We start from the raw sequence: 20,298 nt of genomic DNA, 5'->3' as shown, positions 1-20,298 counted from the left end.
GAAAAACAAAATCTGCAAGGTTTTTCACCCCTTTCCCAATTTTTACTCGCCGTATCTCAAAATGGCTAAGTGCGACTTATGGCGGGTTTCAGTCAGAGCGGGTCACATATATCAGAGGCGATATCTTATCCTTTTCTTCCTAGAAATTTCCACAGAATTTATATGCCAAAGTGTCGTACATCAACTCTCACTTTAAACATGCTTAATGACCACTACAGCAACCTAGCCTCCCAACAATGTAAACAAATTATTGATAAATTCCTTTGAGATAGATGAGCAGGTTAATACATAATTATTTAATATCTCCTCATTGCAACTTCTCTCATTTTGCATGTTTACATAATGGATGAAAATAAACTTGAACTTAATTTCAACACATTGGTTTGAGCAATTGAACTAGCGAGTTCACATTAAGACTCTAGTTGATTTATTTACATCTAAACTACCGATTAAAAATTAAATAAATTATTGCAATAATGCCAACAATTTCCCTCACCATTTGGTTGAGTAGGTGGTTCCCAGAAAACTTCCAAGGTGGATGAACTGGTAGCTGTTACAACAGGTGCTTGCACTCCCTCTGGTATACTTTCTTCTGTTCTTGCGCTGCTCTGTGGACTGGTTGTACACCCTCCTCCAGTGCAGGCCTATTATATAAAGACACAAGAAATGTTAATGGAAGAAAGAATCAATTAAATACTGCTTGCAAAAACTACACGCTTATCATTTGACACAATTTTAGGATTCTTTAAGCCATTCTTAAAAGAAACCACATTTTAGCTATTCTTATCAGGTATGCATTTGTATTAATTTTGTAGAAATATAGTTTTTGAGCTTTGTATGACAGCGGCATGCTAAACAATGAATCCGATATGCCACTTTAAGGGGGTACTACACCCCTCGATAAATTTGTGTATATTTTTGCATTTTTCTCAAAAACTAATAAAACAGTGGTAACAAAGTTATGTATATTATAGGGCAAGAAATCCAATTACTACACTGGAATTTCAGTGACCCAAGACAAGCGGTTTGTTATTTATGATCAGAAATAAGGTACCGCTAGGATGTACCTCGTTTCCTATCATATATACTGAACCGCTTGTCTTGAGTCACTGAAATTTCAGTGTGTAGTAATTGGATTCCTTGCCCCAATAATATACATAACTTTTGTTACCAGTGTGTAATTATTTTTTTTTTTTTTTGCAAAAACAGTCACAAATTTACCACATGGGTGTAGTACCCCTTAAGGCGGTTGGAAGGGGAGCATAACCTAGCTGTGAAAGTGATTTTTCACTTTTTTTGCTGATATACATGATATGGGTTATATAAAGGAGATCTCAAGGCTTGATATAAAAGGTATCATTTTCACACCAAGGGCATGATTTTTCTCTGGTGGGGAAAGCACCTAAAACTATTGTTTAGATATTGGCCTTAACTCAAGAACCACAAGACCTATGGAAATATAAATGTGACTTATGGGCTTCCTTAACTCACTTCCTACAAGATCAATGTATTAAGATTAAGAAGTACAATGCAGTTTTTTAGTCAAACAGGTAAAACATGGCTCCTACCACCCACTCTCCTTGGTAGTACTAGTACCACTCAGAAAGCATGAAACAGGTGAAAAAAGTTTATGTAAAAAGGTCCACATCTGGCAAAAAATAAATAAAATACATGTTTAAATTTGAACTAAAAAATAAAATCAAGCAAGACCCTTACTAAGAGTGGCGTCTCTGTAATGAATGAAATTTACTTACAGCAACTGACACATAGTACAGTGTACCAGCTGTCAAATCCGTAATCACATAATCCCGGAAGAGATCCGTTGTGTTATAAACCTCACGTCCTACTATCCCTGCCTCTTCTGATACGTACAGCACATAACGCTCCAGGATTCCGTTAGGCTGAGTTGGCTCTGCCCACTGCGCTTCCATGGATGTAGGGCTGCACCAATAGACCAGGAGGACTTACTGATGATGGAGGCAGTTGTGAGGTCACTATTGTTACCTCGGGACTATCAGTGCAACCAACACTGGTGCATGCTGGGTGGAAATGAAAAAATATATATGTTATTGGTGTTGTCTGTAACTGTCTACTTCATATAATCAGATAACATGTACAGAATGCATGCTCGCATACAAGTTCACACCCTTGCACATAAACATGTCATGTATCATAGGAAGGAAGAACAGATTATTAATTGTGTTTTCAGATGATTGAGTGTCCCAGGTTTAAGAAGAAAAAAACAAAACATGAAATATGGTCATCACTACATGATAAATTAGTGAAGATTACAAAAATGTACTTTCTTCCCTGACATGATTCAAAATATAGGGTCAAACTTCATATTATACACCCCATATAGAAGAAATAACTTTAACCCTAACCGTGCCCATGGTTTTTTTGCTATCGGAAGGGAAAGAACAAACGAAAAAGGAGAGAAGATGAACAAAGAAGTCACCCCTGGGATTCAAACCCCGGATCCCTCTCATGCCACGCAGAAGATCACCGACCTGTAGCCAGTAGGGTGTTGCTGGCCGCCAGCGATTCCCATATAGCGAGGGCTAATTTCAACATCGCATCACATGGAATGCATGTGGTTTTCAAAGTGAGTAGATTTCAAATGGAGTCATCTCAGTTCGGGGGCACTCGTAATTCACAGATGTCTCCGATTTCAAAGACGGGTCAGTGATTTCACATACGGGGAGTCTGTGATATCACATACGTCGAGCTTTGTTGACAGCTGGGCACTCGATGCAGCACATCGGAACGAAGCTGAGTGTATTAGAATAAGCTTTCCTATGTTTAGCAAATATCTACCTGGGCAAAAATTATATCTATCTGTGCAAATTCTGACAAATGGTCCCAGAACACACTTAGATTGCAATGGCCAAAATCAAATGTTTTGAAGTAAAAAATCCCAAGAGTACCCGAGCCTGCGCTCTAATTCATGAATTGGATAGTAAAATTAGCAGACACTCAACTTGGGCTATAGCTACAACCCTGATAAGGCCTACTCACAAAATTATTCCCACTGCGCCGGCACGTTCACCAAAATTACTAATATCGTTTGCGACTGGGTTTTGAAACTAGGGAGTATGTGATTTATGAGACGTCTCTGAAATATGATGTGTCATTACGCTTCAAGAGTATTTGATATCAGAGACGTCCGTGAATTATGAGTGCCCCTGAACTGATCTATTCAGGTAGCCCCATTTGAAATTCTCACTCCCTCTATGGAAGACTAAGATCATGTCTTCAATAAGGGTGTATGGAGTTTAACAGGAACAGTCCATCACATACCTGTAAGACTAAATCTATAGCTAGTAAATGTCCTCAGTCCAGACTCAATGTGTTGTCTCTGTGTCCCTGTGTATATGTCCAGCCCATCCATACGTAGTGTGTACATTGTAATAACACCATTTGGCATATCTGGCTCTTCCCAACCCACATTGATGGATGTTGCTGTCTTGGATATTGCATCTGGTGGATTTACTCCCTCTGGAGCTGTAAGTATGATTTAATAATAACATTGCATGAATAATTTTGAGTATATAGTTCTATGTATTATATTATTTAAAGTCAATTGTATCAAGGGTTTAGTGCAAGAAAGCCCTATCTGTAATAGCTGCCCTATAGACCACTTTACATCAACAAAGACGAGGGATTGGTCTGTCGATATGCCCGAACAAACCGCTTCACTGTTCAATGGCTTTCTTGTACTATATGAAATGTGGTGGGAGATTTAAAATACACATGCCCTGAGCAGACTACGATGCGCACGCACACTGCAGGGCAAACAACAATGGAAAGTACCATAATGCGTGCGCATACTGCCGGGCAATGACGTCACATGTCAAGTGGTCTATAGACATTCCTGATGTACGGTCACATATATTATACAGACACAATGTCTTTACTTACATCAAGGGTTTAGTGCAAGAAAGCCCTGTCTGCAATAGCTGCCATATCGACATTTGACCATTCTGCATATAAAACACATCTACAGATATTTTTTATGTCGGGCATATCTAGGCATTAACAGCTGAAATCTAGGAGATACCACTGATGAAACTTCGGCCAGGCACAAGTGACCTGGTGAACGACGAAGGGAGTCGGGGTATTTTTACAGGACAGGCAAATGTAGCCGACAATCGAGCGTTACCCTGATCTGAACCGCCTGTAAACGAGGTCTTTATCATGGATCATCTCCCCTCCATTACCAGAATAACCACAAGGAGAGCGGAGATTTTTTCCTTTTTGGTCCTGCGGGAATTGAACCGGGACCTCTCGCATTCAAAGGCAAAGACCTTAACCACTGTGCTACGCTGCTCCTTTGGCAGCTATTGCACTAAATCCTTGAAGTATTGCAGTAACCTTATTTATTATGGCAACCTATCTGGCTCATTCTCTATATGAACATAGAAGAAAAAAAAGTGGATGGAGTACTCACCTTCTTGTATAGTTCTAACCGGAACCGGTCCACTTTCCGTACACCCTCCTGATGTACAAGCTGTCAGTGTCACAGTATATCTTGTATAGGGGGTGGTATTGGTGATATTACCTATAATATATTGGGAAAATATGCATGCTAAAATAGTTACTTGAGGTGATTTAATGAGAGCTTTCTTAATATGTGACTCCACTCAGGCCAAAGTTGGAAATTTTGAAAATTGAGTTACTATCATTACCAACTTGTTCAGTACCTACACTTACTGATATTGAATCCCCAGGCCTCTTGAATACTTGGTGGCAAAGTTATGAACCTTTTATATATCCAATTTCTTATGTTTTCTATTGGTTTTTCTCCTCAAAGTTTGCCTATATCTCAATTTCATTATTGCCACCTTTAGCCTGATTGAATCAGATCTGGTTACATATGGTTGTGTTTGTAGCAATTACATTGATTATTACTACTTGATTTAACTTCAACACCCAAGATTTGTGACAATTAAATACAGTAGTGAATACACACTATACCAATTTTCATCCTGGTGTTGGCAGAGACAAATTTTCATCCTGGTGTTGGCAGAGACGGAAATGTGCATTTCATTGGGCACATCTTCAAATCATTAGCATTCGTTCAAAACTTTGCGTACGTACACACGCACAGGCTTTAAGATGCCATGTAGATGCACAAGTGAAAGAGCTACCTCAACACTTTGCTTGATAACATCACATATGCGAGAGCAAATCAGATCTGCTTTACCTGTGTATTCTGCAGGGCTTGTATCTTCAAACCTCGCGTCTGCACAAACTCCCCTGGTCTATCCTGGTCATATGCAGTCAGCAGGTAATGTGTTAGTAGACCTGTGTTACCAGATGGTCTCTGCCAACTCACTCTTATTATGTAACCTGTGATTGAGACTGGATCGGTGGGCGGGGTCACTCCAGATGGTGCTGTTGGTGTAATAAGAAATATTGACATCGTTTAAAAATATATCAATTTTGATTTGATAAGATGGAATACATTTACTGACATACTTCACTTTAACTGGCAACATATCATAAACAGTCCCATTTTAAAAATTACACACACATATGAATACCCGAACTCCCTACCTTTTGGAAATCACACACTTTAGAAAATTTCCCAAAACATTTCCCTTATGAAGCAAAGTATTTCTATAAGGTTGTCGCTGAACCCATTTATTGGCTCCAAAGGGCATACCCGATGGGACTACATAAACACCAAAAACTCCACAAGATAGACCCTCTGGAGACCTTTTGCTTTATTGCTGCAATCAATTTACAGCAATTTCAAATGCCCTGTGGTACATTTTTCCTTATGAAGCATTTGTGTCTTCAAGGAAAAAATCTCCATTAAGTTGTTCCAAAACCCATAAGACCACCTACCCCCACAGACACATCTACCCCACACACACCCCAGCACCCACCCCACACCCCTCACATTTGTACATACACACAGACTAGCATGACTTATGTCCATCTCCTGCCCTGTATTATTGGTTGCAGGCACAAACACATTCATGAACACCCCCACACTTCCCCACCTGCAGACACCCCTACACATCACCCCATGCATACACACACACACACCCCACACATTAGAATGACTTACGTCCATCTCTTGTCCTGCCTACAGCCCAGTCACATTATGTTCAACCTGTACAGGCACAAGCACATTCAAGAACATCCCCCACACTTCCCCACCTGCAGGACACCCCCTACACATCCCACATTCATACACACCCCCACCCCACACACATTAGAATGACTTACGTCCATCTCTTGTCCTGCCTACAGCCCAGTCACATTATGTTCAACCTGTACAGGCACAAGCACATTCAAGAACATCCCCCACACTTCCCTACCCACAAACACCCCCTACACATCCCATATGCACACCCCCACCCACCCCACCCCCATTAGAATGACTTACGTCCATCTCGTGTCCTGCCTACAGCCCAGTCACTATATGTTGAGCCTGCGTTATTGGATGCAGACACTTGATATAAGTATTCTGTAATAAAGAAGAATATTAACTGTGATAATATTTAACAAGATTTTGAATAAATGATTGGCTGACTGAATCAAATAATGATATATTAGCACCTCAATTGCTAAATAAGCAAAGTTGCATCATGCGACCCTGGAGCGACCTGGTTATTCTTCAATCAGTGCATAAGTTTGCAAAGGACACTGACGGGGACAGTGAACACTATTGAATTCATAGGCATCCAGTTCATGACACTTATCTTATATACAAGCTGTAGAAATATTGAACAATACTCACATCATGTTTAAACACTACACCTAACAAATATATTCTTGCAAAGGGATTCAGAATTTAAACACAAACATTCAAACACACAAACCTGTAAACATCAGTAGATTTTGATCTTCCAACTGCTGTCCCATACCGTCATAAACCACTGTACTAGCTATGTCAGTACAGCTGCTGAAACCATCAGACTCTGGGCACCCATCCAAATATACATTAGAAATTAACACAGTTTGGTGAGAGAAATCAGCTTGGGTACCAGCCAGGTCAAGATCTTTTAAGCAGCCTCCAAATTCTGGTTGCAGATCCAACGCCATCTCCTTAACAAAATCCATAGCAACCGACTCCTGTGGTATCCCGCCAACGGGTACCCCGGATGTTATCACCAATGATCCTACTATACTTTGTGTGGCAGGGGATCTTCCTTGGACCAATATGCTCAGTTGGGAGGACAGTCTTGTGATAATGACTGTGTTCCATTGACCGGTACATAAGCTGACCCCACTAGTGGTCAGTGTGGCCGAGTTGCCATTGGTAGTGGTCATGGTAAGCTGTGGTCAAAACAGACCAAATTTGAGGTTAGTGATATTGTGCAATTTCATGGTTAACAATGCAAGCAACTTAATCTTATGGATAATATGGTTAATGAACTTACCTGCTAAATGTGTATAGTAATAGATTATCTATTTCAGACCACTATTATCACTAACAGTGATTGTCATGCCTTTGTACAGGGGCCAACTATTAATTGGTAATCGGTGACAAATCCCCACTTTTACAGTAGCATATACACAAACGAAAGCATGGATATGTGTTATGCGTGAGCGCGTACAATTTGTCATGCCTGGAACTTACATATTGAATTTAATATATTGCCGTTTTATTCTGTAGGTTTAGTGCTGCGAAATCAACAGTGAAATCATCGATATTCTTGTGATGTTGAGTGGCAATGACAAACTGACATTCCTCATGAAATAACCATGTCAATTAGTTTGTTTTCGTTGTTCAAAGGGATTTATTATTTTGGAGGAAGCAGCTAAACATTGCCATTTTATTTTGTAGCTTTATTGCTGATATCAATGTGTTCCTACCTGTAAATTCCCATTGACTATCTGCAGTAATAAGTAAGAGTCTTCATCTCCATAAGCAAACAGTAGCATACCATCATTGAGCTCAGTACGTAGACTGAAACTGATAACAAAGTTATCTCCACCAGTGAAGCTATTCGAAGGAAGAACTGCATAACCTGTGCATGAGACAATTCAATTTAATTTTTATTTTATAAAATGTCCTGATTCTATAACAATATTGTAATAAGGCCATTTTAATTCAATAGAATACACAAGGAAATACACACACTTTTTTTACTGTGTTCAAGATGAAGCATTTTATTAAGATTTACACATTTTGTATCCCATAATTAAAAAGCAAGCAATATTAATCACTCTCATATCTAGGCTATTTTTATGTCCGACGATGTAACAAGTGAGATTTTTGTGTGATGGATTTGGGGGAAAAACATAAAACTGCTGAAAAAAAAGTAAAATTTGCTCAATCTAATATGAAAATGTGCAAAAAGCAAGCAATTTTACTAATGCGCAGGGGCTTTGAGACAAACTATTAAATTAAGATGGCCTAATATATTATTGATTTCTGTATTCAATAAACGTAAGCAGATGTGAAAAGCCTTACACAATTAGCCACGTACATGAGGTGAATTCTGCATAACAGATCTTTAAGTCTAGCTCTGTAATTTCATAAATTATTTCCTTTTGTTTCCTGTTGTTTTGGAAACTCTTTAATTACTCATATCTTTAGAACTGGTTGTTCAATTTAAATAGGGTTTTCTGCAAAATGCAGCTTTGTAAAACTCTTATATAAGAAACTGAAAATTTATTATTTCCGAGTTCCGACTGATTTTGCTTGATCGCATCACATATGTACACATACCCAGAACTTGAGATTAATCATCCTACCAAATTTCAAATTATCCACCAAGGCACTTTGGTGGTAGAGTGGATCAATAGCTTGTTCCCAAGCATCCCACCCCCACATTGACAGATTGATCATATAGTAAAACATACAACAGTGTTGAAAAGGGAAAACTGAATTATAATCATCCTACCAAGTTTCAAATTATCCACCAATGCACCTTGGTGGTAGAGCGGATTCCTAGTTTGTTCCTAAACATCCCTCCACCCAGGGCATAATTTAGTATCAGAATTTTGCATAGCAAAATTGTGACAAAGTTTCATTTGTATAGCAATAATTATGTATAGCAATGACATAAGTTTTTGTGATTGCAGAAGCAATTTGGCTAGATTGTGTAACAAAATGTGATGTGATACCAATATTATGCCCTGCCTCCACCTACATTGGCAGATTGATCACATACCAATACTTTTGAATCAAACACTACAATATCAAGTAGACAAAACCTGCATCTCAAATCATGTCTAATTATTACATGAAATCAACACATTATTTCCTTAGCCTAATTAAACCTCACCTCCTCCAACAAAGTGTCCTCCCTCCTGCAACAAAGTGGGACAGCCCTGCCAACTAGGCACCATATTCCTCTTATCCAATGAGATATCCCAATCCAGATCCTCCCAATATGGAATAGGGAGGTGCACTTTCTCGACTCTAATACCCCGCATGCAGCCAATGAAAGTGTTGCGGATGATGGCGTTGTTGCCTGAGTCTGATCTTTGGATTGTGAAGTCTGGAGGCAGACCACCAATGTAGACACCTGTTGTTAGGCCAATGATAGTGTTGCTTGTGGAGGCTGTTGCCGTACCTGTGTGCATAATACAAGACAAAAAGTGATCAACAAGTAGGAAAAATTGCTCCCAAACTTGTAAAAATGCCATTTTTAAGATTGGATAAGATCATGTAGTATATTGAATATATCAGGTAGATTGTAAACATGTTGCCTCCATTGGACAAGGTCTTCGGTTCAATTTCTGACAGTGGTGACATGCTTGGGCAGATCTGTCAACATTTCAAAACACTTTTCTGTATTCTGAAGGCTTAGTATCTTCAAACTTTCAGGTACAAAAGTATTATGAGTTTGTTTGACTTATAATTGGTGCATCACTTACAGTAGTTGCATGTTGCATCGTGCATGACTGCATGCCGCACACTAATGTGAATTTACACAAGAAAAAGTTTGGACTTTATTGTCAAGCGCAATAACAAAACAGAATAATTTTCCCCAATTATAAGAAAAAGTATATTTGGCAGCTCTGCTGGGGTATTGGCTTGCAAAAGTCCAAATGAAATTGGTAACAACTAGATTAAAATATAATTTGCACTCTCCTGCATGGTGCATTTAGACTTCTATAAATGACCCATGAGAGTACACAGTCCTTCAGAGTGGACACCAAGTCATTAATGTACAGAGAACCACACCTGTATATGTAATCACATTAAAAACAGGGAAAATATGACACAACATCCAATGGGGGAATAACATAAGACATATAAACAAAGTTAAAAACCTGACGTTTCGAAAAGACAAAACTTTTCTTTCTCAAGGGATACATTGTGATCAAAGAGGCAGACAAAGGATCAGCCATCGTCATCATGGACACCAAAGACTACCTTTCTGAATGTCATCGCCAGCTTGACGACACCAAATACTACAAGCCTCTTCCTAAAGACCCTACAGCTAAATTCGCTCGGAAGGTCACAGCTGCAGTCAAGGAAGCCCGCGATGCTGGTGTCATTGATGCAGACATGCAATCCGCGCTGAATCCCAAGCTGCCGAGACCTGGTCGCTTCTACATACTTCCTAAGATCCACAAGAAATACGACACCATTCCTGTTGGTAGACCTATCATCAGTGGCTGTGGCACCCCTACAGAGAAGATATCACTATATGTTGATTTACATCTCCAGCCCCATGTTAAAACTCTGAAATCATATGTGGAGGATGACAATGACTTCCTGCGTAGACTCTCCGTAATCAACACTCAACATGGTCCTCTTCCTGAGAACACCATCCTCTGCACCATGGATGTCACATCGCTCTACACCAACATACCCACTGATGAGTTCATCACAGCATCCCACCACTACCTCAGTCAGCAGCATTCTCCCACTGAGATCAACACTTTGAGCAAATTTATGGAGCTTGTTCTCACCCAAAATAACTTCGAACTGGCTGGCAACCACTATCTTCAAATCCATGGAACTGCTATGGGAACACGGATGGCGCCCTCAGGAGCCTGCCTTTTTATGGGCCGTCTCGAGGAGGATTTCCTGAATTCGGCTGCTTACAAACCCCTGATCTGGCTGAGGTATATTGATGATATTTTCCTCATCTGGACTCATGGCCAAGAAGAACTTGAAAACTTCATCATCCATTGCAACACCAAACACCCCAGTATCAAGTTCACAGCGGAGCAATCTAAGGAGTCAATTCCATTCATTGATGTCATGGTCAGCCTGCACAATGGATACCTGGAGAGTGATCTTTACTCCAAACCTACCAACACTCATCAGTACCTGCAGTGGTCATCCTGTCATCCCAAACATACAAAGGAAAGTCTCCCATACAGCCTGGCCTTCAGATTACGACGCATATGCTCATCTGAGGAGACCCTTTGCACCCGAGTCCATCAACTCAAACAACATCTACGTGACAGAGGGTACCCTACCAAAGTTATTGACAAATAAGTCAAGAAGGCTGTTGAAGTCCCCAGATCAGAGGCTCTCCAACCTCGGCGGAAGGAAGAGACATGCACCCGCATTCCTCTTGTTGTAACCTACAACCTCATCCACTCCACCATCGCCACCACCATACACAAATATCTGCCTATTCTTCATGCCTCTGAACGCTGCAAGAAAGCCATCCCGGAGCCACCCATGGTAGCTTTCCGTAGACCGACAAATATCAAGGACTTGGTTGTTAGATCATCTCTCAAGATCCCCTCTACGGAAGCTCCTGAATTGGGATTCTCTCCGTGCAACAAATGTGCTGCCTGCAACCACCAACACATCAGAGAGCAGACCAAGCATACGACTGCTGGTGAGACATTCCGCAGCACCATCACTGGAGAAAGATATGATATTCAACACCCTCTCAACTGCCAGTCTACAAATATCATCTACCTCATCACCTGTAAGAAATGTAGTCAACAATACATTGGTGAAACTAAGAGAGCCCTGAAGACCTGGTTACTTGAACACTGTGGGGACACCAAACACAACCGAGACAAGCCAGTTGCCAGACACTTCAATCAAGCAGGTCACAGCACTGATGACATCACCATCATGGCCATTGACAGACCTAACAGCAAGAACTACTACCATCGTTTGGCTTTGGAAGCCAAATGGATTAAAACACTGCAGACTAGCACACCGAAAGGCATCAACATCAAGGGTCATCAATAATCTCCCCCTCCTTTCCTATGGTTTGGTCATGTAGGTCACTATCCCATACCTTTTTCTCATCACTTTTTTGTTCAAAATTGGACCACCTCTTCACTCCTGGCATGCCGTCTCCATGGTCTGGGAGCGTGAGCCAACACACATAGACGTTGGTACCGCATGGCTGTCCCACCTAGGCGGGCTATGTTGTTCCGTGTGCGGGTTGTGGGGTCAGTGGTCCCCTTTTCATTAGATTTTGGTTATTTTCAATTTTCCCTTCCTTGTCGATTTCCCTCTTTGTGACCTGCTTGGCCTACCATATTTTTATGTGCCTTTCTCCAGTCTTTTGTCCCATTTGGCTCTCCATACTTTGCCTGCTGTTATGGTTTTTCACACCTGTCCCAACCCACTCAAGCCTCCACTGTTATTCAGATTTCTTTTATTTTCTGCTGTTATAATCAATGCTTCAGTCAATGCAGCTTTTTACCTTCCTTTTTTTTTTGATCAGAGCTGGTCTCCACTATACTGAGAGCAGGTCTCTTATTTTATCCCTTGAGAAAGAAAAGTTTTGTCTTTTCGAAACGTCAGGTTTTTAACTTTGTTTATATGTCTTATGTTATTCCCCCATTGGATGTTGTGTCATATTTTCCCTGTTTTTAATTTTATCCATTGCTAGTGTGACACTGCTGTATCCTTTTGGATCCATCCTTTGGTTCCCCGCTGGTCAGTTGGAACAGATTTTCCCTGTTTTTATATATGTAATCACAGTCAGTTTAAAATTAAAGAGACTAGGGTTTTTATCCTTTTGCTGTCCAATCCACCTGGTTTTTTTTTTTTATGGGGAGCCCTTAAGATTAAAAAAAAAAAACCTATACCCTTAAACATACCTGTATATACATCATCAACTGTAATCTGCCCAAGAAATCCATCCCTAGTCACCAACACATGATGCCACTCTCCATCATCGTACGTTCTCCCTCCATCATTAGTTGGCGTTGCAGCAGCAGCGCCCCCTTGTGGATCAAACAGGAACCAAGGTCGGCCATCACGTAATTGAATGACGATATACTCTTCCTGTTCACCGTCTGATGCAGCAAAGAGGAGTAGCGCACTGATTGGATCAGCTAGTCCTACACGGTTGACTCGGAATTTCAGTTCAATACCTGTAGCACATAAAATAATATTATAGAAGTTTTGGTCATCATATTTTAAAATCCAAACCTTTTGTTTCTCTATCAAACTACAGTAGAAATTGCATATAAATGAACACAGCTGCAAACAGCATGACGATTGTCTGTGTACACTGCGTGATGAACGCCTGTGACATGCGTGAAATGAATCCAACCATATCATGCCAACTCACTCGTAATTGGTACTACACAAAATTTTTCATAACATAATTTGGGCCTTTCCTTAGCCTATTATCTTACAAAGTATATATGTTTCACCATAATAAAACAAGTAGTTACATTACCTGTGTATGCAGAACTTGGGAGTATCATATTTGAGAACAAATAGTAGCCTCCTCCAGGAAACCTTGCTCCTTTCTCTACAAGTGGAGGCACCCCACTAAATGCAGCAATCATACGGTGTGCTTGGTAGGATGGGGCTGGTCCATTCTGCTGTTGAGGGGGATCCCAAGTGACCTGCATTGTTGATGAATTATAACCATCTACAAATGGTGCCCTGAGTCCAGATGGAACTGTGAGATGTAAATTTGTAAAAAAAATGAAATGTCTACTCTACTCATTTGAGAACACTATGAAGAGTAATTACTCATGAATTGCTGTAAAAGATTTCCACAGTGTGTTCTGATTACAAGAACTGAAGAACTGATTATAAACATATACCAAATTACCATTTAAAATTGATTGATAAGGTTGTGTGCAGAATCTCCAATTTGATACCAAATTTGCTACCAAACACTCTAAATTGACAAAGATTGATACCAGCATATGAAAGTTGGTGCATTTTCAGAAGTTTCAAATCAAAACAATACACGCAGGGTCTATTCAATTGTTAATTTGAAAAGCATGAGACATCAATTATGACACACCGTATATTTAGAATTTGCTCCTGCTCTTTAACAAAATTAAAATGTCTGTTGCACAAGCTTGTCATCAGTATAATCGAAGACAGAAAATAGTAGTTTGCACCTGGCATCCCTCCCTGTCAATCAAGCTCGGTGCGGTCAGTGATTGGCTGTCCATATGCACCTCCATAGTTAAGCTAACCAATCACAACCCACACAAAGTCTGATTGACATCGACATCAATGTTCTATTTCTCCATTTTATTATCGCAATATGAGTTGTGCTGAATGGATATCATTACCTTTTTGGTAATATATAAATTTATTGCGGTGTCAGCCCTGTACACTTACCGTCTTCTAATGTGTTACCACTAGCTCTATCACTCTTAACACATCCGATACTATTGCAGGCTTCCAACAGGAGCACATGTGAGGAATATGGTGTCAGGCCTGTCATGATGAAGTGTCTTTGACTCCCACTGCCACTATACACACGCTGAAATTTAGAAGAAACATTTTTCACTATTTTACACAAATAGAAAACATTTTCTTCATGAATTACTTCTCTCATTAATACAAACAGTCATAGGGATATCGGAACTTGTATTACAAATTTTCTTGACCCGAAGGCTGACAATAAAATTGTTCATTTCATGTTTTATTAGAATTTGAAAAGTTGTAATATAGACCAATCCAATTTCTAACATTCCTATATGGCAGCCATAGCTCGGTCCCCGCTGGGTATATCCCACCTGAAATGTGAAATGATGTGGCCTTGACGGGGATTTTAAACTGCATTCCCCCACCCCTGTTACGCGTAGACAAAAAAATGATGAATTTTACAACAAGTGGCTTTAATCCACCCAACGGGGCAGTCACAACACCAGTTTGGTGCAGAGGGACAATAATGGCCAAATGAATTCTGACCATCACTTGGCTTGTTGGATTTGTCTATAGATAATTGTCCAAATCCATAAAATTGCTGTTCGCTTGTTATGCATCAAATATCTATGGAAGCTCGTCCAGGAATAGGCTACAGGGTATCCCCCTCTATTTTTTTCTACACACCTGTCATGCCTTCCATAGAGAATGTATGGGTTTCAACTGGAATAGCCCATTGCCTGAGGTGTGCGAGCATATTCACATCATGCAGCACCAGAGAAGATATCTTACCCTTCCCAGAATCCTTTGCAACATCTTGAATTGTATCATTACATCAAATTACACTCCTATCACTTTGTACAAAATAGACTGCCAAAACAAGGGTTGCTAGGCATGATATAAACATATTTTGCAAGGTCTGGATGTGCTGTTTGTTGAGGTACTTTTTGTCACTATTGACCCATGTTGCACTAGATAGCAAATTCAAATTGGAAGAAATGCATTGTGGGAAGTGTAAGATATCTTGTCTGATGTAGCACTGTGAAATGACTTTGTTTACATGTACATTCTTATAGAATGACACTTTATTTCATTGGATAGTGAATTTACTTACTACTTCTTGTTCAGGCGGTGCAAATGGATCAGTAGATGTTGTGATCTGGAAGAGATTATACAGCACTACAAATCCTCTTATCTCATCATCTGGTGGCTGGACCCAGCTAATATTTAATGCTGAACTGGAAATGCCTGTTACTATTGGAGCTGGTATGGAAATTGGAACTGTGAATCAAGAAAAAGAGGTAGACACTATTACTATGGTGGACTCTTTACAGTACAGACAAAAATTCAGCCTGATTTGGCAAAAATAAAAAAATATTGGAAACTGTATCCATTTTCAAACCAATTCAGATCAGATAAAATTACACAAGATTTGATTATAGTCAACAATTCAGTACTTCTTATTTTTATTTCAAAGCTATCAAAATTTAAAGGAGAATTGACACATCTGTCAACAGGAGTAACATTTTACTGCCTATTAATAGATTTACTTAATTGTGGTATGTCATATTTGTCCCAAAACCAAGGCTACTAGACCAGTGTGTATGTAGGCCCTATACTTTTGTCCTTCAGTTGTCAATTCGTGTTGGCATTGTTTATATTTTGTAATTGGTGGTAAGTGATATGACACATTAACATGCATGACAGTGGACTTTATTCTTCAGACTGTCTAACCAATTTTCCCCTTTAAGAAAAAGGCATAAAAAAAAGGAAAAAAAGAAAAGAAAACTTAGCTTGAAATGAAATTGGAATTGGCAATTTAAATGTTCTTGCATCCAATGCTGGACAAAGAGACTGACAAAAAATGCCAACCAAGGGCTGGACAAATGAGGAGAGGAATACAGATATAGAGAAGGAGAGATAACATTGTCACCTACATGGACACACATCTTGAGCAAGAACATCAGAAGAAATAAACAGATGGTAAATGCAGGAAGAGGGCTTCAATCCTCTGCATGGTGCATCAAATAGCAAAACACACCTTCAGTTAGGGCTATATTAGTCCGAAATTGAAATTTTTCGCACTCCCTATACAAAGGGCCCAGTCAAACTGGAACAAAATATGCTCGTCCCCGTCCCCTACATTTAAATCACCACCACTGGCGCTTGAGAAAATCAAAATGAAGTTTTCAACTCACATTCTTCCATCGTCCTCACTATAGCCCACATACTCTCAGTAGTACCAGCCGTGTTCATAGCAGTAAGCTTAAACTCATACTGAGTGAATGGATCCAAGTCTTCAACAGTGAAGTTAGTAGCAGGGGGGTCTACTGGGTCCTCCAGAGGGGACAGGGTTGGTCGAGGGGGTTGTACCATCCGGCATAATGGGTAGAATATCCTTGTCTCACCTGGGGGTCTACGTTGCCATTGGAGTCCAAGTAGGCCTCTTATGAATAATTCATAATGTGTGATTATACCTGAAAAATAAAACAAAATGTGTTCAATATTCTCTGTCATACTATATATATATTATAAGCTTTTGCAGTGAACTTTTTTTTCATACCTGGTTATTTTGGGCATGTTTGTAATGTTATATCTACCGTATTCATTCCATTTAATTGAATTTAATTTTAGTGCACATTTTCGATATTTTATAAGGCTCAATTTCCCACAAGTAGTCACTCCATGTATAAGCTTAATGAAAGTATTTTGGCAGTAGTGGATGGGCAGTTATTTTCTGGGTGGGTGGGCACTTATACGGTCATGGGCGCTTAATGGAACGAATACAGTAATTGGAATCAGCCAATTTATGTGCATTTGTAAGTAAATAGAGCAGTTTCGTATTGTGAATCAAATCTCCCATAGAGCTCATATGGCTAGTGGTAGCTAGTAAATTTCCCTTACACTTAACCTCATTAATTTGGTTTGAATGGATAGAAATCCTTCTTGATAATACTGATATTATTTTATCATTTTGTAAAAAGCATAAAAATTACAATTTGACAGAAATCATTAGCCTAAATCACAGTTCCTACTCAATGTTGAATATCCAAAAAGCACATCATTCAACTTACCATTGGCCGCAGCAGGATGATCCCACCAAACATACACAGAAGTAGGACTCAATGCTGTAGGACTCAATGCTGTTATATTAGGTGGTAATACTCCCTCTGGTGGAGCCATATCTGTATAGGCCAGCTCAGCCTTGCCTTGTCCACAGCCATCAGTAGTACATACAGTCAGACGAAATGTGTAGTTAGTGAACGGGATCAAGTCTATGGCATTATACGCTAGGTTGGGGCCTGTGTAGTGTTGAGTTGGGGGAGTAGGTTTACTCGGCGTAACTGAAGTCAGGATGTACTGGGTGACTGGAGCGTTAATGTCTGGAAGTTAAAGAAGATAAAAAGCAAGAACTAAATGAAACGTTTTGAAATGAGCAAATGCACTGCTTGACAGTTTTAAACATTTATTTAACTGTAGGACTGCAATGGGCTATTCCAGTTGAAATCCTTACACCCCCTGTGAAAAATATGACCTTAATCTCCTACACAGGGAGTGTAGACTTCAAATGGAATCACCCATTCAGCTAACCCCATTTGAAATTCACACTCCCTGTGTGTGGGATTAAGGTCATGTCTTACATGGGGGTGTATGGATTTCAACAGGAAAAGCCCAATTTCGAAAGAATCAAGAAAATCAAGTAAAATTACTGCATGTAATTGACATGATCATGGGAGAATCCATTTTGATTATCGCAAACTAAGTTTAGGAGAATCTTTGTGCACTGCCTGCTTCATTAACTGCCTCAACGTAATACACATGCAGAGAACTTACCAGAAGGTTTAAACCATCTAAAATCAGCAGTGCGTGCTCTGATATTACTAATGGTTAACACATCAAATCCTGAAGGTATCGCATCAGGGGTCCTGGCAACAAGGGTTGGGCTAGGTGCACTTCCTGCTTCATTAACTGCCTCAACATAATACACATACAGAGTGTAGGGTGTCAGCCCTGTGTCTTCATATTGTTGGGTACCTGGGTAAAAGAAATACAGATGAACACAAAAACTATTTCAAAACAAGTAGCAGAATTCAAGTGAGAAAAATAATTTGTAAAGATTTTCACCTCAAATAATTATTACATAAGCAAGCACAGGGTCACACCAATATTTATTTAGAAACGAGTGAGCTCCAGTGTACTTTTTGATATTATATGCCCTGAACATTTTGTGCTCAATTTATAATATATGGTACATTATGTAAAACTTTCTAAAAAAATTACGACAAACGTGTTTGGGTCGGCTGAAGAACTATGGTCGGTTGGTCTGCCAGTCAGTTGAGGACAACCAAACAAGTTTTTTGGCCTAAGAAGCGCACACCTTAGACATACACAGTAGGCCTTCACAGTCAGTTATTGCTTTGGCAGCACTTTTAACAATACTATTTTACAAAGACCTATCGCACTGGTCGATAGATCGTGTAAAATGATGATGATATGATTCAATTAGCCAATCAGAACATAAACTGTGCCAAAAGCGGGCAGAGCAATAGATCTTTGCAAAATGCTGTAATAAATTCAGGAAGGAAAAATGGGCCAAAACAATGTATACTTGACTTACTCATTGCATCGCCATTGGTAATTCCAGTAAAGACCACCACATTATCCCTGTATAGTCTGTACTGTTGTATAATACCATTAGGTTCATCTGGGGCATCCCATGATACCAGCAGTGTGTAGGGGTTAATCACTTGGTAGATAGGTGGTGGTTGCTGTGATGGAGCTGTGGTATATGAACAAACAAATAAATCAGACATATTTAGGATGGTCTATATTCAGGCCTGTAGCCAGAATTTATTTTGGAGGATGCAGGGAACTAAAAAGTGGACCTTTGGTGAATTTTTCTGTTCCAAAATTCTGATTGTCAATGTTTTTACACAAAAAAGTGGCCCTTTTTTATTTGGATTGGCAATTTGGGCGGAGAGGCACCCTCCAGCTACGGCTTAGTCTACATTGATATGACATGGCTCAGAAGGTTAACAAATTAGGACATATGAATCACTTCAATATCTCAAAATTAATATTTCTGACATACTCAATTCCATTTACAAATTTTACAAATATGGACCAAGATTAGAACCTTGGGGTACTCCAAAAGAATAATCACTAATGCTTCACCTTTGCTACATCTTTGTTGGTTATCTGCATCAAGTTTACTAGATACTGGGTCTACATCTATCACATTGTAATACAACTCATTTCTCTTCGCATCACAAATATGGACCAAGATTAGATCCTTGGGGTAATCAACAAGAATCATCACTCATACATCATCTTTGCTACATCCTTGTTGGTTATCTGCATCAAGTTTACTAGATACTGGGTCTACATCTATCACATTGTAATACAACTCAGTTCTCTTTGCATCACAGATATGGACCAAGATTAGAACCTTGGGGTACTCCAAAAGAATTATCACTCATACATCATCTTTGCTACATCCTTGTTGGTTATCTGCATCAAGATTACTAGATACTGGGTCCACATCTATCACATCGTAATACAACTCATTTCTTTTCGCATCACAAATATGGACCAAGGTTAGAACCTTGGGGTACTCCACAAGACTCACCTTTGCTACATCCATGTGGGTTATCTACATCAAGATTACTAGACCCTGGTCTACATCTATCACATACAACTCATTTCTTTTCGCATCACAAATATGGACCAATATTATAACCTTGGGGTACTCAACAAGAATCATTAAT

General features: G+C 39.6%; 1 protein-coding gene across 1 annotated transcript in view; it reads right to left on the bottom strand.

The window, feature by feature from the left end:
- Nucleotides 1-500: 500 nt before the first annotated feature.
- Nucleotides 501-20,298, bottom strand: part of LOC140171339 (usherin-like) — a 58,781-nt gene continuing 38,983 nt past the window's right edge. Inside the window, exons 16-32 of the mRNA XM_072194579.1 lie at nucleotides 19,149-19,310; nucleotides 18,365-18,565; nucleotides 17,668-17,913; nucleotides 16,729-16,938; nucleotides 15,645-15,811; nucleotides 14,501-14,645; nucleotides 13,593-13,820; nucleotides 13,006-13,281; nucleotides 9,252-9,542; nucleotides 7,834-7,988; nucleotides 6,837-7,293; nucleotides 6,401-6,481; nucleotides 5,207-5,397; nucleotides 4,451-4,561; nucleotides 3,301-3,504; nucleotides 1,755-2,039; nucleotides 501-644 (exon numbers count right to left, since the gene is read on the bottom strand). Of these exons, the coding sequence (XP_072050680.1) occupies nucleotides 4,520-4,561; nucleotides 5,207-5,397; nucleotides 6,401-6,481; nucleotides 6,837-7,293; nucleotides 7,834-7,988; nucleotides 9,252-9,542; nucleotides 13,006-13,281; nucleotides 13,593-13,820; nucleotides 14,501-14,645; nucleotides 15,645-15,811; nucleotides 16,729-16,938; nucleotides 17,668-17,913; nucleotides 18,365-18,565; nucleotides 19,149-19,310 (2,852 nt within the window). The 3' untranslated portion in view covers nucleotides 501-644; nucleotides 1,755-2,039; nucleotides 3,301-3,504; nucleotides 4,451-4,519. The remainder of the gene's footprint in view (nucleotides 645-1,754; nucleotides 2,040-3,300; nucleotides 3,505-4,450; nucleotides 4,562-5,206; nucleotides 5,398-6,400; nucleotides 6,482-6,836; nucleotides 7,294-7,833; nucleotides 7,989-9,251; nucleotides 9,543-13,005; nucleotides 13,282-13,592; nucleotides 13,821-14,500; nucleotides 14,646-15,644; nucleotides 15,812-16,728; nucleotides 16,939-17,667; nucleotides 17,914-18,364; nucleotides 18,566-19,148; nucleotides 19,311-20,298) is intronic.

This window comes from Amphiura filiformis, chromosome 2, assembly GCF_039555335.1.
Source record: "Amphiura filiformis chromosome 2, Afil_fr2py, whole genome shotgun sequence".
Taxonomy (NCBI): Eukaryota; Metazoa; Echinodermata; class Ophiuroidea; order Amphilepidida; family Amphiuridae; genus Amphiura; species Amphiura filiformis.
This window is presented reverse-complemented; position numbering and strand designations above follow the sequence as displayed.